Raw genomic sequence first — 26,816 nt, 5'->3', positions numbered from 1 at the left:
TGGATCCTAAATTGAATTGGCAGCCAGTGGAGTGACGCTAAAATGGGGGAAATGTGCTCATGTTTATGTGTGCCAGTTAAAAGACGTGCAGCAGCATTCTGTACCATCTGATATAATGGGTTACTTAAAGAAACTGATAAACAACAGCCTACAGATAGTCTATAGTCTTTAAACTCACCACCACTGAGTCCTCATGGAGGCAACATTGACTCAAGTCAGGCAGATGGGTCAAAAATATTACTGACTGCATCCATAAATGTGTTACAAGACAAAAAAAGGGGAAAGTAAAAAAGTTAAAAAACATTTTTTTTATCCAATGTCACCAGGGGGGCTCCGTACGAAAGAATAACTGCTCTGTAAAAGATAAACTGACTTCATGAATTCAACAAATTAAAGGACCAGTGTGTACGATTGAGTGGCATCTTGGGGTGAAGTTGCAAATTGCAACCATTTGAATACAAACATGCAGGAGAAACTACGGCGGCCTATTTAGATCATGTCCATTCTGGGCTACTGTAGAAACATGGCGGTTCAACATGATTCCATAGAAAAGGACCTGCTCTCTCTGTGGCTAAAAATGGCTCATTCTAAGGTAATAACAACAACAACAATTGTTATTTTGATTGCTTCTGTGAGTGATTACACACTAATGGAAACATAGTTACTTAAATAATATATTCAATTGGTGCTAATAGGCCTATATCCTAAAGTTTCACTTTCAGTTAATTCCATCAACTAATTTGTCATTTCTTTTATTCACCTTGTCTATGACCGTAACTAATTCATTTGTATTATTTATGTAACCAGTCTTTAAATGGCCCTTTTTTCTACTTTTTATGTATCAGTTTTGGATTCCATATGTTGGGCTGCTGCCCTCAAGCACAGTCTACTGTGTACTGTGCCAGTAAATGTAATAAAATGAGATGATCATGTATTAATGACTGTGTGGATTATTCACAGAAAAAGAGGCGAGTCTGGATCCCTCCGCGTCTACTGGAAGAAACTGCAGTCACATGACCACAAACGTCAACAACGAAATGGCAGCCTCCTGTCTTGTAAATTGACACAGGGTCCAATCTGGTAAAGGAGGAGCGCTTCGTTTTTTTAACCCGAGAGTCACATTTCCGAGACGAAACCACCGGGTGTGTATTCGGCATTTCACCTGCTGCATGTGGGGACACTTTAACGTCAGCTAGCGGCGGTGTGGGGGAGCTAACCGTCTCCCGGGGCCACGCAGCGAGCACGGGGGGATGTTGACTGCTTTCATATGACGGAAACGGTCGGTCATCCCACGCCTCTGTCTGTGGCGTATTGTCCGTCAACAAAGCGGAGAGGAAAGCGTTTAAATACGTAGAGCTGTGGACGTGTGTGTGTGTGTGGGGGGGGATTAATAAGCAACTTTATAAAAAAGGGCTATATTGTAGCCGGCGTGCTACCACGCCCTCTCTACTCTAATGAACGGCTGCACACTGAATGAATTAGTTATTGAGGGTTATGGTTGGCCTGTTGGTATGTGAGAGTAAAGAAAAATCACCCGTTCACTTCAACCCAAGCTCTGTTGTTTCTTATCAGCATAGCACAAGAAACTGTTTCGTTTTATTGCAGCTAGGTAGCTAGCTATTAGGTTAGATATGCAATGGACTGATTCATCTAACGCCAACTTGTAAACAACAATCGCATGCGGGGGGTTTAGCCAATAGGGGAGCTCCTCGATGGAGAATACTGCAACGTGATTGGTCGATTCGTGTTAGCGTTTTACACCGAGTTACACCACCCGACAGTGGATGTGGGTCGTGATAGTGAGTTCACCACTGCACAGTATCCTCTGGCCTTAGATTTAAGAGACTGGAAGTATGCCACATATCCGCAGACACTCGCAATTTAGTCTGTTCTTTTAATATTTAACTCCTGAGTCAGTTGCTTAATCAGCATGTTACAGCAGGTTAAAGATCCAGGTGTGGACTGTGACTTTGAGCTCCACGTTCATAGTCAGGTAGATAACAGTCAGTCACTGTCCAGCTCCAGTCACCTGAAGTCAACATGGCTTCCCAAAAGTCAGGTAATCTATGGATAATCAGGGTGGGCTTGAATAACAATAGATGAGGTAACATCTCTTGTTTTTAAAAGCTTAGGTGTTTGAAATGAGCGCTTTTAAAGATTGAACAGATTCTTATCGCATCATAAAGGCCTAGGTGTGACACTGTCTGCACTCGGTAAATCCCAGCATTCGGTAAATACCTTAACTTTGTACAATCGCGTCATCTTACTGTAACTGTGGTTTGATATAGTGTGGTATCAAGAATTATGACTTGAATTTTCTGTCTTTAATTTGTGCGTCATGTTCTGTCTTCATTCAGACGCGGCCATGTCTCCAAAGATCACTGGAGAGCTGCTCAGGCAGCTTCGCCAGGCCATGAGGAATTGTAAATATTTCTCTGAGCCAATACAGGCTTACATTGTACCTTCAGGAGATGCACACCAGGTAAGGAGATCACAAACACAGCATACTTAAATAAATGGAAACATGCTCACACGATTAAAGTGATCCATAAACATAAATTAACATAAACTCACATGTGCAAGGTCACAGTTGTGACTGCTACTCCTGCCTATTTTACTTTGTGTGTGTCCTGAGTCACTTTTTATCATCTCGCCTGACCTTTGCAATTAATTGTAGCCCTCTGCTGCACCTCCCTTTTCCCTCTCCATGCATAAGACATGATGTGAGAAGAGCACCAAGGTGGTATTTAAAATGCCTGACTGGTCGATGGCCACTTTACACTGATTGTTAATGAAGCTGATCTCTCTCTGTGCCTGTGTCTGTGTCTTTCAGAGTGAATACATTGCACCCTGTGACTGCAGACGGGAATTTATCTGTGGGTTTAATGGCTCTGCAGGTATGTTTTGCTTGTGTGTGTGAGTGGCAATGGGCGTGTTGCCAGTTGAAAGGTCATCCAAAGTTAAAATCTTAGTAGACTAGAAGCTAAGATCTAATTTCCACTGGAAAAACTTCAAACAATGTGTAAATGAACTGTTCTGGGTTCATGTTCAATTTGATGTATATTTTTCAGGGAAAGTGGCCTACGTGTCTGTTATGTTACTGCGTTATTGAGAGCTCACTCACTCATACAGTTTGCTCAGGGCTGTAATTTCAGAGGCATATACTGTATATTTTGCTTCTCAGAGCTGACCGAACAGCTTTTTCCGGATTCTTACTGTCTAAGCACAACTGACTCATCAGAGGAGAAACAGACAGACAGTAATAAAATAGCGTATCACTTCTCCAGTATCCAGTTTCCTGCAAACAAATCTGCTTTGTTTGCTGTGACGTGTAGGTACGGCCATTGTCACAGAGCAGCACGCTGCAATGTGGACTGATGGGCGTTATTTCCTCCAGGCCAGTCAGCAGATGGACAACAACTGGACCCTTATGAAGATGGGTAATGTCCCACTTGGTGTTTCTGTTGTATATGATGAATGTAATAACTGCCTCTTAGTAATCTTATGTAAGCTCTTAAACACAAACATGGTTATTTTTGAATACTTGTGCACATTTTTAAAGCATAAATACTAATAATCTTGCACTACAGATTCTGTAATGAAACCATTCTTCATAAGTAACATAAAGCTAAATACCTTCAGCATCAAACTTATGAAAGCACTGATGATGAGACAGGAATCACAACTAGTCTGTAAGTCACAATGTTTTGACCTAATTTGAGAATGAAAAACAAAGATTGTCCTATTTATGACTGAACTGGATTTTTAAGGCAAATATAAATCTTTGAAGATGCTTTATGTTTAACTCCAGTATTCGTCAGGTATATTTCACCTCTCTGTCTAATGTTTAGGGCTGAAGGAGACACCCTCTCAGGAGGACTGGCTGATCAGCATCCTGCCAGAAAACTCCAAAGTGGGAGTAGATCCATGGATCATTGCTGCTGGTAGGTTGAGCAGTGGATCAACATTACTAGGAGGGCAGCACACACAATGACAATCAGAACAGTATGAACCCTGTATTCTTTTCAGAATACAGCAGGAAACAAAAATCTTACATTTTGGAGATATAAACACACAAAATAAGATTAATTGCACATTAACTGGAAAATTCACAAGCTTTCAGGCAGGTGCACTCATGCTGTGATAATGCATAATGTTTTTGGTTCCTGCACAGCCTCATTGTTATATTGTCAATATAATATTGTACCACTATTTGTGCATCTCAACACAATCTTCTGATTTCATGTTTCAGATCAGTGGAAGAACATGTCCAAGGCGCTGACCGGTGCTGGCCACTCTCTGGTGGCAGTGCAGGACAACCTGATCGATGCGGTCTGGATGGAGCGCCCAGAGAGGCCCAGCACACAACTCCGCGCCTTAGGACTAGACTACACTGGTCAGTGTAAAATTGGATCAATACCATTACTACATATACGGTTATTTTACGATTGCCTTGTTTGGAACACAGTAGGCCGAAATTCAAAATGGCGGAAAATCAATTGAGACACAAATACTTAGATTTGTCTGGACCCACAGACTCAGTAACACAGAGGCCTCCTTTATGATATTTAGGGATAATGTCAAGGAGGAAAGGTAAAAGGACCAGGTACTGGAAATGATGGCAATGACGAAGTGACTGCTAACATTTCGGCTCCAACAAGTGAACCGCCTCGAGTAGATGAAGTACCTCGTCCTTGGTATAGCTGAGCTGTGAGCCTTTGGTCTCACCTTTCTTATAGTTTTGTTTTCAAGCTTAACAAAAAAAAAAGGTTCCACAGGGTCCTTTTTAAAAAAGCCTTAAAATGTCTTGTCTTCAAATGTACTAATAAAAGGCCTTAAACAGTGTTCGTCTTAAATTCAATTAGGGAAGGTCTTAAATATTTATTTATAGCATAGTCTGAAATTAACTCCAAGAACAAAATGCTTGTACATTTAATCTTTGGCAAAATCAACAAGAGTTGAATTCGAGTGCTTCTGAAATCCCGATACAGTCTTTAGTCTTTTCCTATTTTGGAACTTTGTCCCCTTGTGACCACCATATAGCATCTGCCTAGGAGGAGGTAGCTAGTTAGCTAACCTGTAAACACAGTTTCTCTGGGTTTCCTGTCTCCAAAATTTCAACCCTTTCTCCAGTGCTTCTGTTTAGCCACTAATCTCTACTATTTCAGAGTCTCATTCATGTCATTGCACCCATCAACTTGAACTGATGATAAGTTTTTGTGCAGGATTTGCTGAGAACCACAATAATACAAAGGTCTAAATAAGCATAGAAACTGATGTAGCCTCATTTCAGACTCTGGGTGTAGGACAATTGTAGTGATTAAAATAATAAAGGAAATGTTTCTTTCACAATAATAAACATACTTGGACAAATGTTTTTGAACTTTATCTTCATTTTACCTTACTTATTATTTTAAACTAACTATTTAAGTACACTGACAATATATAGTCAGCAATATTTTCACATTTGATGTTAATTTCTTTGCAAAATTTACCTTAAATGTACTTTTTATTTAAATTTTAACTTTGAAATTGAACTTGCACATAAATAGTCATGTTTCAGTCATCTGTAACTAGGTATATAGACTTTTGATAAAAATTAATCCAGTGACAAGTTGATAAGCAGTGCTGTCTTCCTTTAGGTATGACCTGGCAAGACAAGATCACAGTGCTCCGAGCCAAGATGACGGAGAGGAAAATCACCTGGTTCGTTGCCACGGCGTTGGACGAGATAGCATGTACGTTTCATTTGTTTAGATATTCAAAGTTGTGTAATTAAGTCTGCCAAGCAGGTAATTGAACACAGTAATGGAAGTGTTGAGATGCTTTATTTTAACCAATGATATGTAGAATATGAAAATTTCACACTTCAGCAGCTGCAGTTGTATTTTTAAAAGTGGAGATATTTAAATAAATGAAATATGAAGAACTTCATAATTGTACTTGGCTGGAGAAACCCTGCAAGTTCCAAGTGTAAAACATGGATTTATAAGCCCACAGTCAAAGTCAAACATTACAACCCAACCATCACCGAAGAGCGAAAGGCCTTTTGGGGAGTCTGCTAGTTGATGTCACTTAAGGTTTTTAGCAGTTTTAAGTTACTGCTGTGTAAAACAAGCAGCAGACATACAGAACATCACTCCTGTTACATAGTCAGTTGTGATACATGATCACGATCCAAGGACCCAGGGATGCACGGGTGTCCCTCTAGATGCCTGTTGGAGCACCTTGTTCACCGTGCCTAATGAGCTCTTGTTTCTGATTGTGTGGTCAGAGAGTTTGTGTTAATTAGAGTAACGCTGATTTTGATTGTCATCAGGTAGCGTTCAGTCAAGTTCAGTTTTAATGGGCATTAAAACTGAAGGGGATTTGCTCAGTCATCCACAAAGGATGACATTGATATTTAACACCAAGGTTTCAGTTGAGATATACAATATTTAAAATGGAATCTAAGGTAACTATACTATAAACCACTAACTACTAAACTATACTACAAAGATAGTAATGTGGCTACTGCCACTGATGATGTCATGGGATGAAATAATTGATTTCTTAGCGGATGTTCTGGTATTTCCTTTTTACAGGGCTTTTTAACCTCCGTGGTGCAGACATCGAGTACAACCCAGTTTTCTTCGCATATGCCATTGTGGGCATGAACACAATAAGGTAATGGAGCTACAGTGGATAAACCAGTCTTCTATTATTTGCCTTTTATGCTACTGACTCATATGAAGGGATACAGGAAGAAAATTGTGACAATGAGTCAGAATTTCTGAATATAGGAACAAGAATCATAAATATAAAATAGAAATGTATAATAAATGAAGTATTCTAAAAACTTGTCTACACGTACATGGGTATTTTTGAAAACACATTATCCTCTACTTTTTAGTAGTAGGAAAATATCCATTTAAGTGAAGACAAGACCTTAAACCTAAAGACCTTTCACTGAAATTCCCCTTCCTTGCTGCAGGCTTTTTGTGGACCTAAAGCGTCTCTACGATCCCGCATTGAGAAACCATCTGCAGTTGGACTCCCCCAGCAAGCCTGAGCTGAGCATCCACACGTTCCCGTACGAATCGGTGTACACCGAACTCCAGGCCATCTGTGCGGCCCTCAGCCCCAAGGACAAAGTGTGGATCTGTGACAAGGCCAGTTGTGCTCTTACACAGGTCATCCCCAAGGTGAGAGATCACTACCACAACCACAAACAGTAAGGATTTAATAGACAGTTCATTGTCTCTGGTGTTCACAACAGGACTAAATCTCGTTTTCCTTGTTCATAAATTGGGTCTGTACTCTGCTGTGTGTTTAATTTCATCGTCTCTACATCTTTTGTGCGGATTCCATTAATTACTCTTATTGGCATTTTGCGTGTGCGGGGTTTTGGTTGCACTTGCAGTAGCGTATTGACATGGCTGTAGGATCTCTACCGTTGTCTCTCCTCCACTGCGGGGTTTTACCAAGGGTGGGGCTGTCTCTGCAATCTTTGAGATCAGATCGTTCATTACTGTTATAATTATCAGACATCACATATCAATAGTAGGAATCCCTTTGTTCCCCCCGTCATCAGACAGATTATTTTGTGCTTTGTTATTCAGTTGAACCAAGACTTTTTGTGTATGAAAACATTCAATCAGCAGTTAATTTACTGAACCATTTGTCAAGGCAGACAGGCATTTAGGTGATCAGTGTTCATTCTCTTGGCTTTGACGGTTGGCACAAGACTTGACTTGAAATGTTTTCTAATATAGAAATGTTAACACATTTTATGATTTAATTGGTGGTAACATCAGAAATGTTTTTAGCTGTAAATGTTTCTTCTTGACCTATTTCAGGCCCACAGGACTCCAATTCCGTACACTCCACTCTGCCTCGCCAAGGCTGTGAAGAACGCCACTGAGATTCAAGGCATGAAAATGGCCCATGTAAGAACCTTTGAACCACCTTAAAATGTGTTCATCTCATCTCCTAATTATTGTGTTTATGACATTTTCAGAAACTGTACCTCACATAATCTCCTGCACTTTCCCCAACAGATCAAGGATGCAGTTGCCCTGTGTGAACTCTTTGCTTGGTTGGAAAAGGAGGTATTATCATTTTTACAGAACAGATTACTCCCACCTGTATTCACATGGTTCCCACAAAATTACACAAGGCCGTAAAGGTTTTTAAATGAATGGATAAGTGTAAAATTTTGTATAATTTTGGAGGTGTTTGCTCAACTCAAAAAATATAATAAATATTTTGCTATGTTATGTGTACTGATATAGCAACTGTTTTAGAATTACTATTTTCTCACATAAATGAGTAATTGATTACAATTGATTCCCAATCTGCCTTTTTGAACAATACCTTCTTATATTGTAGGAAACAAATCTTAAAGGGTAACTGGAAAGTCACTGAGATTTATCAGTGTGAGTGTGGGAGCCTTGGGCTCAGGTGATGGTTATTATTTTACTGCTGCGTGAACTGAAGAATATGCCAGTGTTATTAAAAACTTTTCCGCGTTACTGGTTGTTGTGATTATGGGTTTATAGATTCCAAAAGGCACCGTGACAGAGATCTCTGCCGCGGATAAGGCTGAAGAATTACGCAGGTGGGTTTTTAGTGCATGTTTTACAAAATATTGGTTTTCTGTTTTGGTTGGCGAGCTCACCCAGTTTAACCTCATGTCAGCTTTCATGTTTGAAAGGCTTATTGTTTGAAAGATGCCATTTGAACTGTTTACTGATGGGGACTTTTCTAGAGTTATATCTCCCTCTATTGGACATGGAAGTGTTGCAAAATGTGTACCAAAGACCTTAAAATTAAGATGCCTTGTTCAATTTCAAACTGTTTCACTCTCAGTGTGCTACCTTTTGAGCAAGAGTAATATGTTTATCATTCTAAAAGTGTAATATTTCTATTACGCTCTTACAATAGTTTTTTCCCTTCCTGTCACTGAAGAGTTCCTAAAACATTTTTACAAGATTTTATTACCTGTAATCAAGATTTGTGCATTCCTGTGTGAGAGAGTTCCCTTTCTCAAGGATACTGTGTCTTTTCCAGTCAACAGAGAGATTTTGTTGGCCTCAGTTTCCCCACAATTTCCAGTGTCGGTCCGAACGGAGCGATCATACATTACAGGTCAGTTGGCAAATGAAACCGAGCCAGATGTATTAAATTTGTCTAGCTGCATATGCAGTTTTAGAGTAATAATTTATCCATGATTTATTTCTTTTTCCTTTAGACCACTGCCTGAAACCAACAGAACCCTCTCCATGAATGAAGTGTACCTGATTGACTCCGGAGCTCAATACGTGTAAACAAAATAATTATTATACACATCTAGTAAGGCAGGTCTAGTATTAATTCAGACAGTCATCACCTCCATACCAAAAACTCAGACAACATAAAATCAGTTTTTTGTGCATTACATGTGTATGTATCAGCATCAATATTCTGTCTTTGGCAGTGATGGAACCACAGACGTCACCCGCACTGTGCACTTTGGGACACCATCTGCTTTTGAGAAGGTAAATTTACCAGTGCTCTGTTTTCACTGTCACAATAAGTCTAATCTGAGGTTTACAGTTTAATTGACTGAGGCTTCAGTCAATGTACCTATCATTGTAGATTTACTGAATTTATCATAACCATGATTTTATTTTATTTAATATGTTGTATTATGTGCTCTCTCTTTTTCCTCTAGGAATGCTTTACCTATGTGCTGAAGGGACACATAGCTGTCAGTGCTGCTGTTTTCCCAAATGGAACGAAAGGTGATGTCGTCTACTCTGATACAAGGGTTATCTTACACTCTATATAGTATATAAAGTGTATACCAGGATTAAACATTACATTTTTACTTCAAAACATGTTCATAAAACAGATAAAGCTCAAATAATTCATTCAGATATACATGGTTCCTAAATATTCTCTTAAGTAAATTTTATTAAGTCTCAGCCAAAAAAAACAAGCCAACAATAATTACATCTGTCATCACTGACTTATCCTGTTTAGTCAGAAATCTGTGTCATCAAGCACAAAGGCAACTGGAGATTTTCCAGCACAAACACTGTTTAGAGAAGAGAGACAAAGTCTGCTCTTGTTAAACTTCAAGCCAATATGATTGCACAATTGACCTTTAATTATAGCATTCCCATGAGGCAAATTAGTTTTAGACACTGGAAACATGTTATAAAGATAGAGCATGTCATAAAGTTAAATCTGTAGTAAAAATTCATTCATTCATTATACAAACATTTGTGCATCCAGCATGCACTGGATAGAAGGTAAGGGAGTATCCTAACTAAAACAGTGCTAACACAGTGACAAAATCACTTAGTTTCACATTTGGGAAAAAATGTGTTTAACTGTTAAACACATTAAAATATGTTTTAAAAAAAAACCAACTGTTTGTGTGATATCTAGCACTGACCCTCCGTCCCCTCCCCAGGCCACCTGTTGGATTCGTTTGCCCGTGCAGCTCTGTGGGATTCGGGGCTAGACTACCTCCACGGTACGGGCCACGGCGTGGGCTGCTTCCTCAACGTCCACGAGGGGCCCTGCGGCATCAGCTACAAGACCTTTGCTGATGAACCTCTGGAGGCTGGCATGATCGTCAGTGATGGTATGGCAGAGGGTGGGGAGGGGAGTGCCTTCTTTTAGCAAGTTTTAGCAAGTGAATGTTACTGTAGCTGGACTATACTGTAATGTCTTTAGATTCATACTGTAAATGGTGAATAAATAATGTATGTTGTGTTGTGGAAAATGCACAAAGGCATGCAGGCATATATACAGTGTCGAAATGCTACTGAGAAGAGTTGGTCAGCTTCCTCACACCACTTCTAGTGATAATGACAGTAAGGACGATTTAAAACAGAACCAGTGTAATGAAAGCATTGAATTACACACTTTGTTTGTACTGTCACTTTGAAAGCAACAATATATGCCCATAATGCTAACTGACTGATGATTCATATTGGAGACGTTAACTACAGGCCTTGCAAATCAGAGTCAGAATCAGGTTTATTGCCAAGTAAGTTTTCACATATAAGGAATTTGCCTTGGTACATTGGTGCATAAGAACCACAAACAGCGTAGAAAAATATAAATAGAGATAAGATAAAAAATGTAGACAATAAAAGGATAAACGTCATATCACTTTTGGCTGACAGAGCCAACAGTAACAAGTCTTCACAAATGTCTCAGTAATGTCATACACTGGCTTTAGGCTACACTGCAGGAATTAGCTACAGGTTGCATGTGTTTCTTTTCCTTGTCAATATAGCAGTACTATAAATAATATAAAAATACTGTCCTTTGTTCACTTGCCTTTGATGCAATGTCACTTTTAGGTCCCCAAAACTGTTTTTTTGTTCCTTTTCTGTGTTTATCATCTAAAATCTATTCATGTTTTCTAGAACCTGGGTACTATGAAGATGGATCTTTTGGCATTCGTATTGAAAATGTGGTCCTTGTGATACCAACTAAGCCCAAAGTAGGTCCTACAACTGAGAAAGAGGCCTAATGGAAAGAAAAGAGTTGCTCTGGTACCTTATTGGTAATTGTTTGTTCTCTTGTCTTTGTATGTTCAGTACAACTACAGAAACCGAGGCAGTCTGACATTTGAGCCCCTCACTCTGGTTCCTATCCAAGTCAAGATGATGAACACAGAGCTGCTCACTCAGAAGGAGGTGAGGAATATCCAGTGGAATTATGTTTAATATTTTAAACAATCAAGGACACATTAACCTGCATGAAATTTAAAATTCATCTCACAAGGATTTTATTGGTCATTTGATAAACACTTAAAAATACAACACAATAAAAAGCCTACTTAACAAGAGTTGGAAAAGAAATGTGAGAAATAGGAACAATTTAGCTCAAGATGACCTATATCAAAATCATTTCTACTACATTATGCACTACTAAAACACAGTCTCATCATGGTTTGACGGCCACTCTTCTCTGTCCTGCAGCGGGACTGGGTGAACGAGTACCACAGGAAGTGCCGGGAGGTGGTTGGAGCAGAACTGGAGAGGCAGGGCAGGAAGGACGCACTGGAGTGGCTGATCAGGGAGACCCAGCCAATTGTCTGAGGACTCACTCTTGTGCAATCTGATTCTTTTACCCAGGAGAACTGAACGACCGATTGCTCTGCAGTGATAATCGTTTGTATTTTTCTCATCTTTTTCTGTGTCTCACACTCGGCTTCTTTTGTAAAGCACATTGTATCTGCAATTTTATTAAAGATGATTAAAAAAAATCAAGAAGGAACTTTGCTGTGATTACTGCCTTGTGTCTCCAACATAATAAGCTTTTCTTGAACTATGACAGCTTCCTGTTCCGCTTGGCAAAGCTGCATTTCTGAGGTTATACAGGTTCATTTTTGTAAACCCAAATGTGGAAGAACTTTCTTAAGATATAGAAAATATAAAAAATGTTGTCCTGTGGAAAGTTATGAGGATTGAGCAGAACAACATCAGTATGTGCAGTATTCTAATATCATAATATACCTTTACAGAAGAAATCCAGAAGGACCATTTTAGCATTATACATGATTATTAGGCCTCTGTAATCCTGTACAATTTGCACCTTTAAAATTAAAGGTAGCTTGATGAGTGTTCTGTTTACATTCAGTGTTTCTCGCCAAAAGGCATTGTGTGTATTCTTGAGGCCTGACAAACGCGATGAATGCATTTTCTAACTTGTAAAAGATTTGTAAAGCCATTTAAAAAACATAGTTCAAATTCAGCATTGTTTACATCAATGTTCACTAACTGTCAATCAGTGGAACAGCCAAAACAGATGTGGATCATGTTGCCATGTGATACGAACAAAACTGGGACCCGCTAATGAATGCTCCATATCCCTACTAGTGGTCAAAAACTCCACTGGGTACATTAAGGTCCTGCATCTATCTTTTAGGGACAGACCACTGTTGTTAGACTCTCTATTAGCTGAGACTTATAGCCAGTGATATCAACACAGGTATTCTCCAATATCAGATACACATCCTTGTTTGCTCTTGCACCCTCCAACTTACTGTGGAGTTATTAAAGGGTTACACCAGTGATTTAGTATTTAATGGGACACACAAGAGACTAATTAATACAAAGAACGGTCAAAATTGAAGCAACAGTGGAAGAAATATCCTCAATTTAAGTCGATAGTATTGGACTGAAACCTACATTTCCCATAATGCAGCTTGATAGCATTGTAAGCTCCTTGCCTGGCAAATAGGCACGTCTTTCAAACTTCATACCAGTGTCTAGAACATAGGTTGTCTGTTGTAAGTTTGTAGTCTCAAATCCTTTGCTGAAATAACAATAATTATGTTCCTAGACTTGAGCTACAGAGGACATTATACTACTGTTTTTTACAGGATGAGTAGTACTCACTAAACTGAATGTTATTGCCTCTTTATTGGCCTGTACATGTTGACATTTTGATAGACACAGTCACAGAGATCAGGTCTCAGACCTTTAAGATTCTCCCTCCTACCCTCTAAAGCTGCATGTAAAAAATTGGAGGGTCCAGGATGACGCCACTGTTTGGATCGTTGGCATACTCCTGAAAAGACAGTTCAGTTTGCTCCTCTCGTCCTTGTGGGGCTTTGGTTTCCCCCATCTCCTCTTCCTCCTTCAGTCCTACAGGCAGCGGGTTACTGTAGATGTAATAGATCCTGGAGTTGTCCTTTGCTGCCTCTGGTTTCCTGAAGAAGGCCAGAGGGTTGATGAAACTGGTCGACCTCTTTACCGCTTTGACCGCCACAGGGTCCAGCGGCTCGCCTCGGGTCACTGCACTCTCATAAACGTGGGCTCTCTTTGACTGCCTGGTGAAAAAGATGGCAGTGAATGCACTAATGAGTTTAATGTAATTTCACATGGCATTGTGCTCTATTTGAATTTACAGCCAAGTACAGCTGCAATTTAAATGTCAAGTGTTTGCAGGGATGATTTTAAAGTATTAAAGTAGATCTGATATCTGATCCTCACCTGCTGCGGTTGTAGCAGACAGTGATGCAGTACAATCCGGTGATGGTGAGGATACATAAGGCCAGGGCAATGATGACAATATTAAACACTTTGAACTCTGGATAGAAGAAAAAAAAAGTTTCACTTTGAAGAAACATCATTCAGTTCAGTTAAACTTTTATGGTGACAGTACTGTGAATTTAAACAATGTAAATGATATAAAAGAATACAACGCACCCGAGAGAGCTGTGTTCATCTCCTGGTCATGTAGTCCCAAAGCTGCCGTCTTGTTTAGAGGGAGGCTGTCTGCCGTCATTGCTCGGTCCTGTTGGGCTCCACTCATGTTGCTGCCATTGGCTTCCAAAACATGGACTAAAGGCTGAGCTTCAAGACTCTTCTCACTGGGTTTCAATAGAAACCCAGGTCATGTGACTCAAACAGCTCGACTCAGTCGCTGTGGAGACACCCCCTCTTTAATCACCCCCTCAGTTCAAGTTGGATACCACCCCTCCTCTCTCTCTTCCCCTCTACTCCCCTTGTTTACTGCTCATTATTCTGCTCAGCGTTTTAGGGGGACACTGAGGGGAGGGAGGTGGTAGGCCTTTTATACTGCTTGCAATAAGTTCTGAGTGGTGACCTAAAACCAAAAGAGTTGCCTGCGTCCAGCTTGCAAAGACCACCGACAGCGAGAAAGGAAGCAATGAGGGACTCAATTACAATTAATTTAAAATATGGTGTTCTCATGAGGTTTTTGTTCTTAAAAGCAATCCTCTGATGTCAAATGTCAGAAAATGTTTTTTTTTAAAGAAAGAGTCCAATATTATATCTATAAATTGTTTTGTCCGACCAAAAGTCCAAACAAACCAACAAAGATATTCAGTATTTATTCACAAAAAGAGAAAGCAGCAAGTTCTCATGTTTAAGACGCTGAAGATGACTTAAGCAATTAATCAATTAAAGATTTTCTATTGATTAACACCTTCAGAACTGTATCAAAACACACAAGACGTCAATAAATAATAAAAACAATAAACTTTCTCCTGCAGAATAACAACTTAAAATCGAATTTCAGTGAAACTTGAAATTGAGATCTTTGATCTTAAACAGCATTCAAAACACAAGCCTCAAACTGACTAGCCATGACTGTCGTCCTTTTACGCCTGCTGTCTTCGTGCTCACCCCAGCTTGTTTCAAGGACAGAGTATAGTGCACCAAATCACTCAACCACCAGGACCAGATCCACAGGCTGATGGTTCCAAATGTCTGCGAGAGCCAAACTAGGCAAAAAGGCAACAACAAAGGCAGCATTCTCCTGTCTCCTTATGCTTCACTTCACCCTGCAGCACCATGGGAGATATTATGCAATTAGTCCAGCATCTAATTAAAGCAGGGTTTTGTTTCCCTGTTTGACAAGACAAGCTGCTGTATAGAGGGAACCTCTTTGTGTCATCCTTAGGTGGAGCTGCTACATAAGATGATACATATGTGTTTAAAGCTTTTGTATTTATGTTACTGTATATGATTGCACAGAGATTAATCCATGCATACACGGCAGTATCTGGTTAAGGCCACCATCAAAGTATCAATGATGATGCCATTTTTACTGAGCTCATTAAGTGCAGTATATACATGGAGTCCTTTTATATAAGATATATCTCAATCATTTTTTTTACTAAAAAGTAAAAAGTGCTGAATAGACAGTAATACCAATAAAATAGCATTAGGGTAAGCAACGCTCTCTATTATAAGGATGTTTCTATTTCCTGCTCACTTACTGTCTATTTCTTATTGATATCCATCTGGTTTTATTTATTATATGTTTGTAAAAAAGAGATAGCTCTCTTTGTATGCAGAACTCTCTTATGCTCTTTTAATTTCAATTCTAGAGATTAAATATGAGAGAAATATTGATAGCATTAACAAGCTGTGATCTAAACTATTTAGCTAGGATGTCCATTACTGGAACAAAAGACAAGCTGCCTTCACTTTTCACACATGACTTTAACTTCATTAGGTATTTAATAGAGGGAATATCAGGTCTTTCTATTTCAATAATTAGAAACTGCATCATGTAACTGCAAGTCAGATTGAATTGAATCAGAAATTTCCTCTTTCTTTCAAGGCAGCATCTTTTATGTTTCCTCCACTAGGTGTCAGACCTTGCCTGTATGTCTGTACCTCAGTCTGGAATCAACATAACTCAGTAAAGGACCAGTCTGCACTATTTATCAGTCAGGCAGCTTGATGGTGAGTGACAGTGGTGGCCTTTATATTCCAAGTCAGCCTACAGTAAAGAAAAACAAAGACAGAAAGAGATTGACTGATTAGGAAATAAGCCGTGACACAGAGGCTGAAATATCTGTTTATTAGCCTCCTAAACTTCTTTAACGCCTGTTTAATTTTCACATCCATCCTGCCTCTCAGCGGAGTTGAGCTGTTTTGATTTAAGGGGCATGTGGGTGGCATTAAGTTGGTATGGTTTATTTGAGCAGACCGGTATGCATAAACTAACTCTGTCTGTGGCAGCTATCATGGGAATGAGACCGGGAATATTCCAACTCAGTGTTTCTCAGTTTCACCCAAAGCTCAAATATTAACACAGTGGAGGAAATTATGCTATTTATCATGATGGATAATCAGTTGTGGTGGGAATAACTTCAGTACTAGCAATTACTCAGTTTGTTGTTTTTCTTTTTACTTTTATTGAAGGTGTGAGTCATTTGAATCATTATTGTAGTATTTTATAATTATTTTATATAGTTACTGCCGGAGCTTTAATGACATTTATTTATAAATAATACCACAGTACTAACTGAGAAGACCATTTACATGTTTGTGGTCTGACACTATTATTCAGAGAGATTTAAGTATTATATATATATATTAAAAGCATGCACACTCATAATTTACTACTGTGCTTTGTTCAACTTTGATAAAAGTGAAGTGAGAATTGATGTTGGAAAACCACTGATTAGGTATAAACTGACAATGCTCCAAAAAGAGATGACAGTCATCTGGTTTTGCTTTGCACACTTTATTGAATTTGTTTCCAGTTTAAATAGTCCAGTTTGACCCCTTGTCCTTTCAGAGTCACATGAAAACAATTACATCCGACAGTGTTCTCCTTTTTTAAAATTCCTGTTACCTTTATTGAGTACTTTTTTTAAAGCTACTTCACTCAAGTACATTTTTACAACACTGTTTTTGAGTTGTGTGTGTGTGTGTGCGTGTGTGTGTGTGTGTGTGTGTGTGTGTGTGTGTGTGTGTGTGTGTGTGTGTGTGTGTGTGTGTGTGTGTGTGTGTGTAAAGCTGTTTTACATGAGTGTCCTGGCCGACAAAGCAGAAGATAAAACATAAAGGTTACAAAGCATATAATACTCACAATGAGCAGATAAAGCATGAGGACAATAGAAAAGGATCACAAAACAAACACAGTCAAACAATGGTGTGAGGTTGATATATATATATATATAATATTCCATAGCAAAGGAATGCAAATACAGATGTTGTACTAAGTGGTTTTAAATCCTTAAAAATCAATATATTTAAAAAATAAATATTACACTAAGTGTACACCACATAAACAGTTTAGAAACACTGACTATAGCTCCATTGGCTCACGTCCAATTCAGTAAGAATGCTGTTGAAATCATGCATGGAAATACATGATGTTTCATTTAATTTCAGTAGGACATGGTATATTATGTTAGTACGCTACCTTGCACAGTGATAGCAGACCCCACATCTGGCAGCTGCTAATGCAGAGAGCATGCATTTAGGGCAGAAATTAAGTATTATGGAGGGAAAGTATTAATAGTGTTTATACAACATAAACCTTCTTGATGTGCTGCCAGGTTAAATAAGAAGTGTATCTGTAAGGATGTCAGCTTTAGGAAACACACTGAATAAAATATTTAATGTCACTGTTAATGCGTGCTCTCATTTTCACAGCTTATCCACAAGCGGCACCTCACTTATCAGCGTAACAGATTGTTAATATGGTACCTCATTACTTTTATAAAGTCTCTCCCATACACACCCAAAGGTCCCTTATCAGGCAGCATCAGCATTTTGTGTTGTACATTTAGATTTTAGGCCATTTTTAATGGTGTTTCTATCCACAGCAGCTTACGGTGACTAAGCGGGTGAGATTTTAATGTCTTGTTCAGTGACTCATGGTTATTAGACACACTGGCTTGGACCCAACATCCTCACAATAAGTCACTATTTCCTTCACCTATTTCCTAACCCTCTTCCCCTTTCTCTCTCCCTCATTCTGTGTTATCTTCTGTTTGTTCCAAAATGTGAGTTCTTGTTTTGGCATCTGCTCCTACAAAATAATTGATGCCTTGGTTGGCCGTATGTCTGCATATACAGAGTGGATCCATAGAGGCTAATTTTTTATATGGAGGGGGTTCAGTAGAAACCTTTATTTAATGTTTTTTTTTTTTTTTTTTGAGTCCTAAAAAGCAGTAAACTCTATCAATCATCTCTCCTATAATCTTCTCCAAACCCTCCCCAATCTCTCTGACTGGCCCAAAAATTCCTGGCTATCCCTCATCACGCTGCCTCACCCCTCCTCACCCACTCTGCTTCTCTGCCTCCCTCTCTGTGTGTTTATACAGAGGTTGGTGGGGAATTAGCATTCTGGCGTGATCCATTTGTTCTGATGTGGTTCAGCGGGAAGGTCCTGCCTTGATTTATTACACTTGTCAGTTAAACTTGTGGAGGTACATTGTTAATACACAAAGGCTGGGTACCGTATGGTGCGTGTGTTTTTGCCTCTGATTTTGATCGGTTGTTTTATTAGCGATCATGCCACAGAGTGACTTCTGTACATGGTGAAAGACTCACTGTTGATGGAGGTTTATTATATATGGCAGAAGTTATGAGAAAGATACACATGAGGAAAATGCAAGATTATTATTATGAGGGCCATATTGTTGAGGTTGAATGATTGATAATACACTATAATGTCATGTTAAAATGATCCCAAAACTGAACTTGGAAATGAAAATAACTTATACAGTAAACTTTATGTACGGAGCATATTAATTCCTATGATTAGGATTATTTTTATGCTTTTTCTTGTATTAGTTCAAGTACAACACCAGTTGTATGTGTACTGCTATTGCCTTATAAATGTAAATTTCTTCACGTCGTTTCTTTTTTCTTTTTCTTTTTTAAATTCTTTGTCTATTTGTACTTATTTCTGTTCTTGTGCTTCTGCTATAACACCCGGATTTCTTTGGGTTTTGAACTGCTGGTCAGACAAAACAAGTAATTTAAAAATATCATCCTAGACTTTAGGAAATTGTCACAAGCACTTCTCTTTATTTTATAGATCAATTGATAAATCAATTGTGAAAATAATCAATAGAGGATTCACTGAATGTTAATATATAGTTGTTAGTTGCAGCCCTATTGCAGAGGAAATATAGAAGTAGAAGCAATTTGTGAATCATCGGTTTTGACATTTATCTCAACAAAAATAATTTAAGAGTTATTTGGTCTCACACCTAATTATTACAAATGCAAATATACAGTATTTAACCACAGGTTTTAACACTTGTGCAAAAAGTCTGATTATTACCTGTGTAATAATTGCATTAGTTTGTAAGTTTCCTGATTCTAGTACCTAGTCTTTTGTTTCAGTTTCAGTTCAATTTACTGTAATTCACCCTGTCATTGTTTACCAGGGAATCATGGGTAAATATAAAAAATAAACAAAATAATTGAAACATAGTGTCAAACAGAAAAACCTCATTCATACTGCTGAACTTTTTCTAGTTCTGAGAAAGGTCTAAAAAGCTGAATTTGGGACTTAATGACCTGCCATGATGGATATTGCACTGATCTATTCTCTTGGCAGCATTATGATAAAAAACTGTTTTGGCAGTGAGGAGAATAGAAAATGAGTGTTGGATTTACAGTGTTGGGGACAGGAGACAGTTAGGAGCCATGAAAAGTCATGTGTTGCGTTTATGTGTGTGATTTAATGAATCCTGCTGTCATCACTGTTCTGTCCAATTAGAATCCAGCTCAGGATATTGTGACCCTCGGTGGACTCCTGTGAAACCTTACCAAGTAGTCTCTAAAGGAGGCTCATACATGGTGCATGACCCATAAACCATGCTAATGCGCTACCTCCCAACCCCGTCTGACCTTGGACCCCCACACTGTACTGTACCACACAAGGAATGAGCTCTGAATCAAATTGTTTCTAACAGAACACAATAGTGTACAGGGGAATGAGGAACACTGAGGCCTAAGGATGAATACATGAAGCCAAAGTCTGTGTGTGTGTGTGTGTGTGTGTGTGTGTGTGTGTGTGTGTGTGTGTGTGTGTGTGTGTGTGTGTGTGTGTGCTTGTGTGTCCTGTGTCTACTGTAGCAAAGAACATAATATCATATAATATAGTTTGTTTAAGCTTTATGTTCTCCCAGCACTGACCTGAAGGTTTACAGCAAATATTTTTTTTTATTTATTTATTGTTTTTGTTTTTTATAACATTAACAGTATAGCCCACATTTAATCTCCTAATATCTAACAATATATTTTAAGGGCTTTTGAAAATGTCCGTTTCCATTCAGGGACTCCCTGCTCCCGAGCCTTAATGGCTCCTACATTCAGAGGTGGGCTAACTCGTCAGACTAGTCTTTAACTTGTTCCAGTATGAGCAGGAGAATGAGCAAACACCAGTTGTCACATGGGTATGTTTCTATCATACCTCTAAACAATTAAGAAAAGGATGCTTATATTCTGCAGTACAAAAGGTTTTTGCTGGTTTCAAGGGCCTTAGTATTAAACAAAATGTTTCATATTACTGTAAAGACGCACACACACACACACACGCACACACACACACACACACACACACACACACACACACACACACCACATTGTTTTCAGTTGTTTTGTTTAATTTGATTTCTGATAGGCAGAGCTATGCTGAAAATGACTATGTCACAACTCCAATAGAGTGTACCACAGTGCGTCAGGCATTTCTCCTGGGATGAAATGTCTAATACGAAAGGGGTCACTGATAAATCATAATAATAACTGTTGTATTGTTATGCACATTTAGTGTATCTCTCTGTCTTTGCAACAACAATAGAAAGTTAGCAACTAGCTGGTGAAGAAAGCCAATATCATGGTCTATGCACATACTTCTGAGAAACATCAGTTTGATGGCTTACTCAAAGAAAATATGAATTTCATGTTCAATACAAAGATAAGACCGAGGCATATGAAAGCAGAGGGAAACAACTAACACTGTCTAAAATTCATCTCCCAGCAACCCAGGAATGGACATCCATACATATTTTTAGTAATATCTAACAACAATAGTCTCATGCTTTTTCATTGTAGAATTAGCCTACAGTGTGCTGTCACTGGACCCGAGTAATATCTCTGACATATAGCAGCTCCTAAAACTGTCTTGTTTTTCTGTTAGCAGATTCCATCAGCTAGCTGCTTCCCTGCAGCTTTTGATTTAGGCTATAGGCTACTTCACTGGATGTACAAGATCACATCTTCTCTTTTGATGAACAAAAGTGTATTTCCAAAACATTGTTCCTTATTTCAAAAAAAATAAAAACTTGCTTAATCTTGTATGTCTAAATATGCAAAATATGAAAGCTATTTGTGATAATTTGACATCTTAATTTTCATTTCTTTGATGGGAACCATACCATAAAATATATGTATAATCTTATAAGAGTGCCCTATCTCCTAAAACTACCATCCATCACCATCTGTCACTCAAATTATGAACTATCACCACACCAAATTTTCATAACTCAATATTACTGAGCAGGACGGTTCATCCCCCGCACCTCTGTGCTCAGTTTTAGCCCAGCTCTGTTCACTGTTGGCCTGGCACCAAGAGCCTGCTGCACCCCTGAGGATATCCAGTCCTAATCATCTGCTTGCCAGTAGTAATACAGTTTGGCAAACAGGCCATAAGGCTGTGTGTGGGAACTGCATGCATGGACTGAACACAATGCACTTGCTGTTGGTTTTTTGACATCTCAGGACAGATTCTGTGTCTGGGGTTAAGACTGTCGTCTGCAGGGGACTGTTGGAAGCGACTGGATGTCCACAAGGAGGAAATTCAGCGTATACACATGACAGCATTACAATTTGTCCTAATTAGTTGTTTTTGGAGTAAATGCATTTCAGTATATGTCACTAAGGGGTCAGCTAATGTTTGTAAAGGCTGAAAGTGATGAGAGCCGTGGCAATCCTGATTGAGAAACTGGAAATCTCAAAGTGATAGGTGCAAAAAGTTATTGCAGTTGCCCATGGATCCCCCCGGCTTTGTAGTTTTGCTGAATACACATGCAAGCACAATGAACTCTGCCCCAAAGGATGCACCTAGTCCTTGCAAATAGCATAGCAATAACATTTAACATTTAGGAGAAAAATAGGCTATTGGCAGAAATGTAATATAATATTCATAGGTTTGTGTTTTTGTTACCTTAGAATGAGCCTTTTTTATCTACTGACGCTGCCTGTCACCTTTCATGGAGTCCGCTGTTTTGAACCGCCATGTTTCTACAGTCGCCCAGAACAGAAAAACCAAACACTGGCTGTAGAGAGGGCCTTTTGCATTTTTCCCAAGTTTCCCAAGTCATCAAATAGTGTTCAGTTAGTTGTAAACTGGAACTTCACCACTAGATGTCACTAAATACTACTAACTGGTCCTTTAATTCACGTAGTCAAAGTAGTCAAAGTTCAAAGAGGAGTGAAAGCTCTCTTAGGTGTAGCTCTGCATAAAAAGTCAGCAATGATCGACCACTTGAAGGATGCTTAACAGCATGTTCGACTGTAACTCAAGAGCAGGTCAGAGTTTATTTGTATATTATTTTATTTCGTGACAATTTTGTCCCTCATCATTTCGTGCCACTCGCTTTTAATTTGGCCACATTTAAAATGAGGAATAACAGGATAAGTTCCCATGAACTCAGACCACCTACTGTCTCTCTCCTACACGGAGAGGGAAAAAATGATTGCAACATCGCTTCACTTTAGCCTCAAAAACAACATTACAACATAAATATCCTGTCAGTATAACAGACTGAGGTTGAAGGTGATAAGGTGACTGAATATAATTGTTTCAATGTTTAATGAAAAGTCAGTGTTAAGATCATTAAAAAAAAAAAATCTAATATTTTAGATTTAGATTGAGAAAAAGTCTTTCACCAACTATTGCTGCAGTTGCTGGCCGTTGCCTTAGTTGGAAAAAGTGCTTCTACCTGTATCCCTAATTAGGGTTAAATGGTGGTATTAGAAATGGTCTAAAACTAGTTTACTATTATTGTCCTTTACTATTTTTTTTAAATGTACTCAAAAATAAACCTTGTTTATAATGTTACAAGGTCATGAATGGGGGAAATGTGCCTATTCATTATGGTTTTGAACCAAAAGAGGCAACAGTTTAATGAGTGTTTGTGTGGTCTTTTGCAGAACCCCTATGCAACACACACATACACACACAGACAGAGAGAGAGAGAAGAAGGTATAATATCTAGATAAACCGTTATTTCAATGAATGAATGAAAATAATGAAAAAACGTGCATTTACTATGTGCTTAAACAAATCCTGTATTGAACACGGCACACACTGACACTTGCACATGTGTGTGTAGACCCTGCAGGGTCCCAGTGAGTCAATTCTGTTATCTGAACAAAGCCCATCAGACATCTATTTATCTTGGTATGTGTGACAAAGCAGACTGGGGAGTCTTAGTTAAACAGTTTCTTCAAAACAAACTCCTTCTGCCAAAGCTGCTGCTGGCCAGAGGAAGTCTGAACTGGAGTGGCTGCAGAGGGGAACTGAGGCCAAAGAGACCAATCTTTGGAGAGGAGATGAGTTAAGAGACAACATTAGGGGAAATATTTAACTACTGTATAGTAGATACATGTGCTAATGACAGTGGGACTTTTTGAAATGTCAAATTGCTTGTATGTTGCCAATGCAGAGAAGGAGATGTGACATGTGTGACAAAGGATGTGATATTTGTGTTTGTGACATTTCTCTTATTACTTTTCTATTTAATTACTTTTCCTCTTGTAACTTTTATCTCTACACTTTTCTCCTCTCCTCTGCTGAACACATTCATTACATTTGACAGCAGCAGATTCATCAAGGTTTTCCAGGCAGGGGCAGCCTCTGTCTTGATTGTCTACGTCCAATATTGCTATATTAACCTCTGGACGTGATAACACACAGCTACTATCCGCAATCCATCAAGTCAAACTAGGTTACCCATTTTGAACGGCTCCCAGCTGAGATAAGGAACTTTTAGGAAAGCACTACTGGAAAATGTACAGTGATGGTGTCACTCGAATAAGTAACATCTAAAGAACATTAGTGCAGATTTGTATTTAGATTAACGAGCCGTTTATCATCAATCAGAAGTAAGATAAATGGATGGTGCTCTCTGTGAGGTAATATGTTGTTAGTTGAATTTCACTGTTGACCTTTAAGCAACCTGTTTAATGTCTGAGAAAGAAAAAGTGGCCTCATGAAGCTAAATAAAATTTGGCCCCATAGATTGAGACAAATTATGATATATTTTCAGACTATAGAGAGCAGTGTGTGTTGCTTCTGGCTGTACGTTAGCACCACACTCTTCCTTAACTTGCATAATGTTGTTGTTTTTTTACATTTACTATTTTGCCTCAGTTAAATGTTCCTACAGTCATACATGTTGAAAATAAATAGACTTTGGAGAAACTGTAAATGGGAACTCATTAGTTTTAAACTACAAATTACATAACATATTCAACCACATCTTGATTTTCAGCAGTTTTCACCTCATTTAGACTCTTAGGCACCAAAATACAGGATTAAATGATAACAGCAACACCTTTTAAATCTTTCCAAACATAATATAATCTACAGCACATGAAATGCAACTGTAAGATGGATAAAAATCACCTTTACTCACTATATAAACAGTGTTTTCATGATGCATAAAGGATTTGTGTAATTATCACATGGCTGATTGTTAATGTAAAGCATAACATGTGGTATGTCAGTGTGCTGCAGGATTATACATTTACATATACATACATATACACTTATCCTGGTCCTCTCACCTCACTGTGACGGATCAGCATAAGGTCAAAATGTGTTTAGAGACATAGCGGCAGGACTGTAGTCCAGACCACCTTTGTTGAGTGTGACATTAGTTGAAAATTCACCATTATACTTTTTAAGATCTCATTAGTCGGTAATGTTGAATTAATTAAGGAATTAAGCTGTGATTCAGTGTTGCAACACAACCTACTTCTTTCATTTGGTGATTTCCCACTTTTTCTAGAATGCATTTTGAGACCCAGGAGGAAGCAATAGGAAATAAAATAAACAGTAGCTGTATGCACATATAGGCTATGTGTGGTTAGCTGGCCAACTAGTTTGAAAAAAATTAGACCATACAGTTTGTGATTGCTCTGACACCACATTCTCAAAATGGTATTCACAGTGGCTGAATGTATGAAACGCACTTCCAGATGCAGTTCCTTTACTAGCTGGTTAAAAAATTAAACTTACTTGCTACTTGCTAACTGTACTGAAGACAATAGAAATTGACTAACTTCTCCGTAGAAATTCAAACTACATCAGAGTCAATATGTTGTGTTTACCTATACTGACAGGTCAACACTCAAGAGAGGTCAATGCCACTTGACCCACCTAAGCCCTATTCAGGCTCCAACCCGTTGACCAACTGTGGATTTTGTGGCTCCAGTAACAGACAAAGATGGAAGTTAATGGTAAACCCAATGCTTGACTGTGCCAGCTTGTGGCCATTTTAGGTTTTCTGATGACTTCAGGAAGACAACCTTGTTTCTTACTCTCACATGGCTGCTAGCGAAGACCGCAGTGAAAGAAACCTCCATAAAGGGATGTATTAAAGTACATGGGATCATTCAATCAAATCAAATTGTTACCATGTTGCCTTATACAGTGCGGTACATAGATTCAAGATCAGGACCTCCAGCCTTGTCAGGGCCTAAAGGCTCAAATTGTCTGAAGAAGCTATTATAATCAGATTTAATGGCACAGAGGAATTAAAAGGTTTGTGGATATCAGGAAGGAATGTACTAGACGGGAGGACAGAATACTGCTCAGAAAAACTCTTTACACACACTCATCTCCTCTGTCACAAAACCTCTTATTAGATAACTATGATTAATCAGTTGTTGTCTCTGCCCCCAGCCACTTTTTGCAATGCAAATGCAAATGCACATGCAAAAAATAGTGAAGTATAGTAAACAGGGAAGGTGATTTATAGTTTTTTTGGATCAAAAAGTAATTTTCCTCTCCTGACTGTTGCCCTCCTGTTGATAAATGACTGGGCCTGAATAATGAGCAGCAAGCTGAAACCATATTTTACTCTTTACATACAATGCAGTCATTATTCTTCACTGTGCAATATCTTACTCATATGAAAACTATTTCTGTGTGTCCAATCAGTCATCACTGCAGAGACTGCCACTAAGTTATGGCAACTTGCAGCAGGTTAGCTTTTAAGGTTAATGTTAGTTACCCCTCAAAAAATCAAAACAATATTATTTACAATTTATTAAATCTATATTGTCATTTTAACAAACTCATTAATCTGTGACTGATGCTTGTCTAAACTGAAATAACCTTTTTTTCTGTATTGGGCCCCCATTGACCATGAAATTCATGAAAAATATTCAACATAAAAGCCTTAAAATCTCTTCTCTGAAGGGAATATCTGGACTTTGTTAGTCACTTGCCAACAACTTGTCAGTTCTGCTTTGTTACTGGAACTTGGCATCAAGACTTAATTCAATATCCAAGAGTTTCAATAC

General features: G+C 38.6%; 2 protein-coding genes across 4 annotated transcripts; one reads left to right on the top strand and one right to left on the bottom strand.

Moving 5' to 3' along the window:
• The first annotated feature begins 1,001 nt into the window (after window positions 1–1,001).
• Window positions 1,002–12,264, top strand: xpnpep1 (X-prolyl aminopeptidase (aminopeptidase P) 1, soluble). Of its 3 annotated transcripts, none has more exons than XM_051385353.1 (20): window positions 1,002–1,142; window positions 2,358–2,482; window positions 2,834–2,897; window positions 3,336–3,440; window positions 3,852–3,944; window positions 4,253–4,396; window positions 5,643–5,738; window positions 6,585–6,666; window positions 6,974–7,184; window positions 7,839–7,928; window positions 8,040–8,090; window positions 8,541–8,599; window positions 9,052–9,129; window positions 9,233–9,304; window positions 9,458–9,518; window positions 9,695–9,764; window positions 10,442–10,615; window positions 11,409–11,485; window positions 11,583–11,681; window positions 11,967–12,264. In XM_051385353.1, exons 2-20 carry the CDS (start codon window positions 2,366–2,368, stop codon window positions 12,084–12,086), a joined length of 1,863 nt encoding a protein of 620 aa, XP_051241313.1. In that variant the 5' UTR covers window positions 1,002–1,142; window positions 2,358–2,365; the 3' UTR covers window positions 12,087–12,264. The 3 variants fall into 3 exon arrangements, with proteins under 3 accessions (XP_051241313.1, XP_051241314.1, XP_051241312.1); XM_051385354.1 differs by lacking the exon at window positions 1,002–1,142 and adding an exon at window positions 1,162–1,279; XM_051385352.1 differs by lacking the exon at window positions 1,002–1,142 and adding an exon at window positions 1,962–2,059.
• A 787-nt stretch (window positions 12,265–13,051) lies between these two features.
• si:dkey-246e1.3 (uncharacterized) lies at window positions 13,052–14,450 on the bottom strand. Its single transcript, XM_051385359.1, has 3 exons — window positions 14,202–14,450; window positions 13,986–14,082; window positions 13,052–13,822 (listed from the first exon to the last, which is right to left on the bottom strand). Exons 1-3 carry the CDS (start codon window positions 14,305–14,307, stop codon window positions 13,495–13,497), a joined length of 531 nt encoding a protein of 176 aa, XP_051241319.1. The 5' UTR covers window positions 14,308–14,450; the 3' UTR covers window positions 13,052–13,494.
• Window positions 14,451–26,816: the final 12,366 nt, after the last annotated feature.

Source organism: Dicentrarchus labrax, unplaced genomic scaffold (genome assembly GCF_905237075.1).
Source record: "Dicentrarchus labrax unplaced genomic scaffold, dlabrax2021, whole genome shotgun sequence".
NCBI lineage: Eukaryota > Metazoa > Chordata > Actinopteri > Moronidae > Dicentrarchus > Dicentrarchus labrax.
The sequence above is the reverse complement of the archived record's forward strand: the minus strand, read 5'-3'. Positions and strand labels throughout refer to the sequence as shown.